This window comes from Nicotiana attenuata, chromosome 7, assembly GCF_001879085.1.
Source record: "Nicotiana attenuata strain UT chromosome 7, NIATTr2, whole genome shotgun sequence".
In the NCBI taxonomy this organism is placed as follows: domain Eukaryota; kingdom Viridiplantae; phylum Streptophyta; class Magnoliopsida; order Solanales; family Solanaceae; genus Nicotiana; species Nicotiana attenuata.
In genome coordinates, this window is record NC_031995.1 from 24,945,242 (window position 1) to 24,954,247 (window position 9,006).

The 9,006-nt window shown below is 34.7% G+C and overlaps 2 protein-coding genes across 2 annotated transcripts; both read left to right on the top strand.

The window, feature by feature from the left end:
• On the top strand, window positions 717–2,537 carry LOC109229912. Its single transcript, XM_019395458.1, has 4 exons — window positions 717–1,111; window positions 1,392–1,524; window positions 2,018–2,121; window positions 2,429–2,537. The coding sequence occupies exons 1-4, from the start codon at window positions 1,071–1,073 to the stop codon at window positions 2,535–2,537; spliced, it is 387 nt and encodes a 128-aa protein (XP_019251003.1). The 5' UTR covers window positions 717–1,070.
• On the top strand, window positions 2,547–4,449 carry LOC109230424. Its single transcript, XM_019395934.1, has 3 exons — window positions 2,547–2,554; window positions 2,853–2,993; window positions 3,136–4,449. The coding sequence occupies exons 2-3, from the start codon at window positions 2,892–2,894 to the stop codon at window positions 4,132–4,134; spliced, it is 1,101 nt and encodes a 366-aa protein (XP_019251479.1). The 5' UTR covers window positions 2,547–2,554; window positions 2,853–2,891; the 3' UTR covers window positions 4,135–4,449.

Consider the following 9,006-nt stretch of genomic DNA (forward strand, 5'->3'; position numbering starts at 1 on the left):
CTACTATTTTCTTTGCAACTACGACCTAAATATAAACATAATTAAGGTCATTGGGAGCTAGTGACAAATGTGAAACGACAAGGCAATAGTGGCCGTCCAACTCATCCCTCTATCTTGTGTTGTTTGATGACTTGATCAAATTAGATAGGGAAAACATAAAAAATAATCATATTTATAGCTGGTAATTGGAATATAGTCACAATTTTAAAAGTTATCGAAATTTAGTCATTTTTTCATATACAGATAAAAATCTGAACAAAAATACCTTTAAAATCCGGAAATATTCTAGCATAATATGTTGAAGTTCAAATTTTTAACATATGAGCATCCAACATAATGTGCTGTATGTGTTGGAGTTCCAACATAATATGAGGAAAGTTTATATGCAGGAGCTTCATAATCCCGTATATTATGCTGGAACTTTCCGTATTTCAGCAAAACAATAACTATTTTTCAATGACTTTGCAAACACTGACTATTTTTCGATTACAAGTCCAAAAACTGACTAACCCTTGCTATTTTCACAATCAAATACTGCAATAATAAGAATGTAACTTATATACACTATCAATATAAATAAAAAGAATTGCACATTGTTAATCTTTTTAACCGGTTATACCACGTTATTAATTAAGTCTATTGTGAGTTACCTGTTGTTATAGCTAGGTCATATACATTGTCAAGGGCAAACGTTAAGTTCTAATTATCATAATTCATTGCTTTAAATTATTAGTTAAAAATTCTTCCCATATTACCCTTTCGTTCGCTCCAAAACCTTTGCTTTAACATAGTATTGTGCATTTAATTCATCGTATAAGATTAATATTGCTCTATCCTGAAACAACTGGATTCATTTCCTTGTTCAATTTCTTATGAGTTCAGTTCTGTTCTTCAACATAAAGTTTCCTTCTTCGCCAAAGCTACGTACTTCTTTTTCTTTTGTTTTTTATTTCTTCGCCAGTTATTTCCTGCAGGTCTATTCTTGACGTGAATTTGAATCGCATTTTTGTATCGTAAACCAGCTGCTGATTTCGATATCATAAACTCCTAGGTAATCCAAGAGGTTAAAAATGTTTGACGCATTGTTAAAAAGCAGGTTCTACACCAAATGGTAACGATCGGATGTCAATTCTGCAACTGTCACCTGTCTTGTTCTTTTAATATACAGTCAAACCTCTTTATATAATAATTTCATTTGTTCCGAATTTAATTATTTGGATATTATAGTGAATATAGAACATATATTACAACATAGCATGAAAATTGGTTTCATGAATAACTTGGCTTTTATAGTGAATGATGACTATTATAGAGAGATCTGAAAGCTCTTTTTTCTTTTACTTCTCATCAATGTATTGCTCGTTTTTGTGAGTGTGATTTGTTTGGTGCAGCAAGTCTGTGATCAAGTTGACAAAGACTCGAATCGAGATGATCAGAAAAAAGAGAGAAGCTATGCTTAAATACTTGAAGAATGATATGGCTGATCTTCTTAAATCTGGATTGGATGTCAACGCCTACAACCGGGTGATTTTCTTTTCTTGTTGCTTAATTGGTTTGATATTAAAATTTCTCTTTTCCCTTTCAATAAATTATCCAAATGTTTTAGTGTGTTCCGTATTATATGCATACATGTTAGTAAATGTTTTTTTATATGCTTACGTAGTTCGAATCGAAAGCAATAGTTTTCCATTGGAACCAAGTACCTGTCTGCCTCTAGTTACATCTTGTTTGTATTTATCTTTTAGTTTCTAATTTGGTGGTTGTTTGCAAAGATGTTCCGTGTTCAAACTTATTGTCAAAGTATTTTGAAAGCAACGAACCCTCAATAATAATAACCCTATTAATTAGAGGATTTTTAAGACCAAAATTCAGATTTCTGAATTCTTTTTCTGTTTGATTATAATGCAGACTGTAGAATTTCCTAGGCCTTAATATTGTTACTTGTTTCATGCTAATGCCATTTCTGGAATTTTTAAGCCTTATTTTGACATAAAGTTTCTGGTTGTTAATGCAACAGGTTGAAGGCCTAATCTTTGAGCTCAATATCTCCATCTGTTATGATATCTTGGAGCAATATTGTCTGCATATTTCGAGTCACCTCGCTATCATGAGTAAACAGAGGTACGTGCATTAGTTTTTGGTCTTTTTTCATTTTTGGGCCATCGACCAAAATTAATTATTTGCCAGCATATGCACTGATGTATATATATATATATATATATATATATATATACAAAACATATACATTTGCCTGTTATTATTTTTTAAGGCGGCCTAAAAATATAACTATCCCTTAATTTTTCATTTAGGTGGTCGTAGGCTGAATTGTTAATATTGCGTTTGCGTATAGTGGAAATCATGTCATATTAATATGTTGCTTCCTCTTCTCGCCACTTGTTAATTATTTCTGGGTAATTCTTGTTTTTAGGGAGTGCCCTGAGGATTGCAGAGAAGCTGTGTCGACGTTGATGTTTGCAGCAGCAAGATTTTCTGATCTTCCAGAATTACGTGGATNAGATATGGAAATTCCCTTGTAACTTTTGTGAATAAAGAGGTAGTTACTTAATGTCTTCTCGAAAGGGAGCCGTTGGGTAAAGTTGCTGCCATGTAATCACGAGGTCACGGGTTCAAACCGCGGAAACAGCCTCTTGCAGAAATGCAGTGTAAGATTGCGTACAATAGACCCTTGTGGTCCGGCCGTTCCCCGGACTCCGTGCATAGCGGGAGCTTAGTGCACCGGGCGGCCCTTTTTACTTAATGTGTTCAGCAACGTACATAATAGTACTCACACATAAACTTTGACCTGGAGCTCTTTCTTCCTCTATTTAAAATACATTTTCATTTCTTGACAGTTTGTTGAAAAGCTAAAGTCACAACCACCAACAAAGGAGATGAAGCTTCAATTGATGCGAGATATAGCAGTAGAATCTGGTATAAAATGGAACTCAAGGGATTTGGAGCAGAAGCTATATAAACAACTGATGTCTGAACAAGTAAGTTTTATGAATCTTGTCATTTGTTGGGATATAAATGAACTTGCATTACTATCATAAAGGAGTTCCTCAACATTTCTTTGGCTACACATAGTGAAGATATGTTCAGACTTCTTTTGCACCTTATTTCTATCTTTTACAGGACAGGCCCAAGAGTCACAATGATAAAGAGCATAAATTGTACAAGAAAACAGACGAATCAACTCAGAGAAAAGAACATGAAGATGCTAAATTTAATCATGAGAATGCGAGGCAACATACAACTTGTAAAGCGAAAAGGGAACATCATTCATCTTATGGAAGTAAGAATAGTTTGCCTAAGGGAAGGGACAGTGACAAACAAAAAAGAGATAATTTAAGTCTCGCATCCAACAGAAATTTGGATGACATAACTCCAATCAAAGATGGCAAAAAAGGGAAACAAAATGAACCAGATATGGGTAGCTGTGTATCTAAAGAAGAATCTGATGACAAGAAGCCGTTCTATTATAGGTCATTTCAGCCCCAAGTCAAAGCATGCATTACAAACAGCACTTCAGAGGAATCTCCTATTGGTTTCACTAGGGAGGCAGAGGGACATACAGAGATAAATCAGATGAGGGTTCAGATGGCCAAAAAAGAAGATACTTGTGTAAATGATACACTCAAAAAGCCAAAACCAAAATCAGTTAGGAGGACACGTCTGCAGCCGATGCGTGGTTCTGAGGAGGACTCGGATAGATTGAAAGGCGAGGAAAAAGGAAAGGGCCTCACTAGTGGAGTGAAAGATAATGGAAAACGTGGGATAAGAATCACAAAAGGTGATCAGCGCGACGAAGAGGAAAAGATGATGGACAGGCTTTTAATACACTATACTCAGAAACAGCTTCAGAATGAAATTAAGAAACCAAAACCAGTTGTTAAGCTACCTAAAATAGCTGAAGTTGACGCTTGTGAAGTTTCAAGGCAGAGTCCATCAGGCCGAGCAGCAACTACTCCTATTGAATTGGAACATGCTAGTCCAGCACTCAAAGTCAGAGAAGAGGCAAATTCCTTTGAGCAAGATATGTTGAGTCCAAATGGGCATATCCATCCCAAGCTACCAGACTACGATGACTTTGTCACTCGACTGGCTGCGTTTAGAGGGAAGTTTAAAGAATAATTTTGAAGTTAATTAGATGTATGTCATTCTTCATATTACTAATGGCTTTCTCATCATATTCTCTGTTAACAAGTTAGCACGTCTATCAGGAAGTAGTAAAGAAAATGCTTACCTTATCATTTATTTGTAAATAGGAAATTAGTTCTAGAACTTGACTACAGTTTACAAGTTCTTAACATGAGAGTTACTGAGTAAGAGAAATGAGTACTCAACTGTAGTCATAAGGAGACTAACTGAATTCCAACGTGGAACATGTAAGTTTTTGACACAGTTACCTACAAAAACGAAACTATTTATCCTTGTCTACCCATTTGTTTTTCTACCCATAATTTAATTATATTTCCTACCCATAATAGTTTTTGTGGAGAATTTTTTCTTCATTCTCCAATTCTTTTTTATTTCTATGCTTCTTTTCTTTCTTTTTTTCTTTTCTTTTTCTTTTCTCCTTTTCTTTTTTCTTGTTTTCTTCTTATCTTTTTCTTTTTTCCTTTTCTAATATCATTTAACTTCTTTTTTTTAATTATATTTTTTTCTCTTCATAATATAATTTCATTTAATGTTTTCACTAATTTTTATTATTATTATTTTATTTTATGTTATTACTAAAGAAAAATCAAATTGTGTACCAATTAAATGTAGCTAATACAATCAGAAAATATTAACTAACATATGATACCATATAGTATATAGCTATACCAACAGGGTATACAATTGTACGTAAAGAGTTAAAAAAAAGTAATTCAATTATTAAACTGAAATAATATCAGTTGTCAATAAAAAATTTAAAAAATTCTAAAAGGGTCTAATTGTAAGAGTATACCGTTACATTATATAGCATACTATAATTTTTTTTTTTTTTGCATTTTCAGTTTGTCTCTCATGTTGGGTAAGCACTTAAAGCAAATTAAAAGGGAAAAGGCAAGTGAATTTACGGGTAAATAATATATATTATAGTATATTGTATACTATTACAACATACTGTTACAATATACTGCATATTGTACATATGTATACTATAACAATATTATTGTATACTATAATAGTATACTTTACAGTATAACTATATACTCCTATAGTATACTGTTGCAGTATAGCTATATACTCCTACAGCTATTAGTATACCGCAGCAGTATACTATTGGGTAGTTGTGTTCTTCTTCGATTTTCAGCTGAAAATTCGATTTCAACACCCTCAAATCAAGCTCCAAATGCTATCAAATTTCAGTATGAATTTCCAGAATGTATTACAAGCAATATTTAACAGCACCAACTTTGAATCAAACAAGAAATACTTCAAAAATAAAAATTTTAAATTCTAAACAAGCAATATACCATTTGGTATACAGTACAAATCTGTCTTCTTTGCTAGTTCAACTCAATTTCAACCCAAAGTTTAAAAATCTAGTCTAAAATCTCCACCAAATTGACTCAGAATATAGCCACTTCCTCCAACTAATATTTCGAACATACCTAGTCAGAATCGGATCAAAATAACCACAAACTCAACAAACCCAATTTATGAGTTTCAAGTTTCAAGGTCCTCCAATGGCAGATTAATGTCTGTCACAGTTAAATCTTCAAAAAATCATCATTAACACCAAAACTTGCCACAAAGAGTGTCGGCAATTAAAATTTGTTATTACATACATAACCTCATAAATTTGTAGCAAACTAAAATCTTAAATTTTTTTATCCTTTTTTGATAGATCTTTCTTTTTTAGCCTTTTTTTTGCTGGACAAATGATAAAGATAGGAGAGAGAGGTAGATAGATCATATATCTAATGAAAAATTGTAAGGATATTGGCAAAAGGAAAGAAAGAGAAAGAGCAGAGAAAATGATAAGAGAAGAAAGCAAAAAGGAGGAGAAAAATTAGCTTTAACAAGAATAAAACAGGAAGAAGGATTAACGGGGAATTACTTTTGGTTGCATAGGTATATATTGTAATTATTTTCAGAATAGGTAAAGACGGGTAATTATTTTTGCTAGAATAGGTATATAACATAATTTGCTCATACTCTCCGGCCCAACCTGGTAGCTTTATTCCTAACTCTGTATTTGTATTATATGTACAATAATTAAATTTAAAATTCAGCTAATAACATCTTATGTCCTTATCCTAAAATTTAGAATTCTGGAGTTCAAATCTTGGCTTCGCCTCTACTTTTACTAGATTACAATTTAATGCTTATAAAAAGATTTACATACAATTACCTAATAAATAACCTGATTATGTAAATACCTTTTGCATAATATTTTTGATATTATCAATGCATAGACTGTAAGATTCGTAGCGATAATAGAGATTAAGACACAGTTACACAATCAATCTAGAGTTAGTTTAAGGAAGCGTACCGTTAAGTTCCATGGATTCAGCAGTGACAACAAACAGCGACTAAGCCCGAGACCAACTTCCACGATCCACTAGCTATGCGCTCTCACAGTCCGGAGAACTTGACTGATGGAGCGCAGCCCGAAGAACTTGACTGATGGGACGTCTACCGTTACCACGTATTCAAGAGACAGAATACGCTAGGGTTTTCTAATACCTAGGGAAAGGGGGGAAGTTGGCCTCTATTTATAAAGAGTGCCTACCAATCACAAGCCAATTGTTATTGGGCCTCACTTATCCACACATATAATATTTAAGGCCTTTTATTTATCCACCACTTGGGCCACGTCACTATCCTTTCAGGCTATAACCAATTAACACAAGTCCAAATTTCAACATCTCCCACTTGGATGCTAATGTTAATTGAGGACAAGAAAACAATTTTAAAACTTTGGAGTTTTGAGAAAAATCTTTTTAAAAAAGATTTTAGACTCCATAGTGGCCACACTACTCACATAGCCAAGGATAGAATGACCCATATAACAATCCATCCAGTTTCAGTGGAGAACACTAACAATGAATCGTAGCAGGCATCACACTATTTCAAGGTATGAGTTCTCTCTATGATCACATGTGCTAGAATTTCCATCAACTTGGATCAAACATGTGTGCTAAGAATGTTATCTTTCTAATCAAGGTGAACTGAGCCACACCTCTTAGAAAAATAATAATTCTCCAAGTGATATTATAACCATATCACCTCAAGAGCCTCCAAGTGACATAAAAATTATATCACCTCAGGATGTTTTCCTTGTACCTTACCCGGGATAATCAAGGCAACAAGCAGCAAAACTCAAAGATACCATGAGTTTATGCAATATCCAATTGGGAATAAAAAATAAATAAATTATCATGTTGGTCAATGAGCATAACAACTATGAAATAAAAATAGAATTTATTAAAAGCATATCTCAGTCAGCAATTACAAAGTAACTCCCACTAACTAAAGCACATCAAAAGATTCTAAAATACCCATGTTTTTAATATGTTCATTAAATACTACAGGCCTAAGACCTTTAGTCAAAGGATCAGCCAACATAAATTCTGTGCTAATATGCTTAATACATATATAACCTTCTTTTACCATGTCTCTAACCTTGAGAAACTTAAGGCTAACATGCTTAGAGCTTCTTATTTTCTTGTTATTCTTAGAGAAGAACACAGTTGCACTGTGTCACAGAAAATAGTTACCGGTTTAGATATAAAATCCACAATTTGCAATTTAGTAAGAAATTTATTTATCCAAACAGCATGTGAAGCAGTCTCAAAACAAGCAATAATGTAACGACCAGGCCAGTTATTTTGAGAGTATTAGCCCCGATCCCCTTTTTTTTGATTTCCCGTGTCCTTTTCTACTTATGTGACTTGCCGGGAGGTTTTATTTTTGGTTTCGGAGTGATTTGGGACACTTAGTCCCTAAAACAGAAGCTTAAGTTCTAGGATTTTGACCGTAGTTGAAACTGTATGAAGACGACTCCGTAATGGAGTTTTGTTGGTTCCGTTAGCTCCGTAGGATGATTTAAGACTTAGGAGCGTGCCCGGATTTTGAATTGGAGGTTTGTAGCTGAATTAGGCTTGAAACGACGAAAGTTGAATTTTTGGGAAGTTTGACCAGAAACGAACATTTTGATATCGGGGTCAGGTTTCATTTCAGAAGTTGGAGCAGGTCCATAATTTCAATTATGACTTGTGTGCAAAATTTGAGGTCAATCGGGCATGATTTTATAGGTTTCGGCATCGGTTGTAGAAGTTTGGAGTTTCAAAGTTCAATAAGTTTGAGTTATAGGGTGATTCGTGTTTTTAGCATTGTTTAATGTGATTTGAGGGCTCGACTAAGTTTGTGTGGTGTTATAGGACTTATTGGTATATTTGGTTGAGGTCTCGAGAGCCTCGGGTGAGCTTTGGGTGCTTAATGGACTGAAATGGGACTTGTGTAAATTGCTAAAGCTTTCAAGCTTCTTGTGTAATCGCACCTGCAGTGGGGTGACCGCAGGTGTGGATACACACCTGCGTGAGGTCAAGCGTAGAAGTGAAATTGGAATTGGGGCCGAAGGTCGCAGGTGCGAGGGAAATGCCGTATCTGCGAGACTGCAGATGCGCTAAGGGACCCGCAGATGCGGAGTGTGAACGTGAAGGAGAAGTCCGCAGAAGCGGACCATTGTCCGTAGGTGTGCACGAGCAGGTGCGACCACCTCATCACAGAAGCGGACCCATGACTCTTAATTCAATTCCGCACCTGCGATGGTATTTCCGCAGGTGCGGCGTCGCATGTGCGACTGAAAGCCCGCAGAAGCGAAATCACTTGGCAGAAAAGGGCCAAGTTCGAGGGTTTTATCCCATTTTCAATTTTGGGACTTTGAGAGATCGGATTGAGGCGATAATTCAAGGGTTTTTTATAGAAAGCTATTGGGTAACGATTCTTAACTCATTTATGGTTATATTCCACTAATCTATAGTTGATTTCATCATTTAATTGAGGATT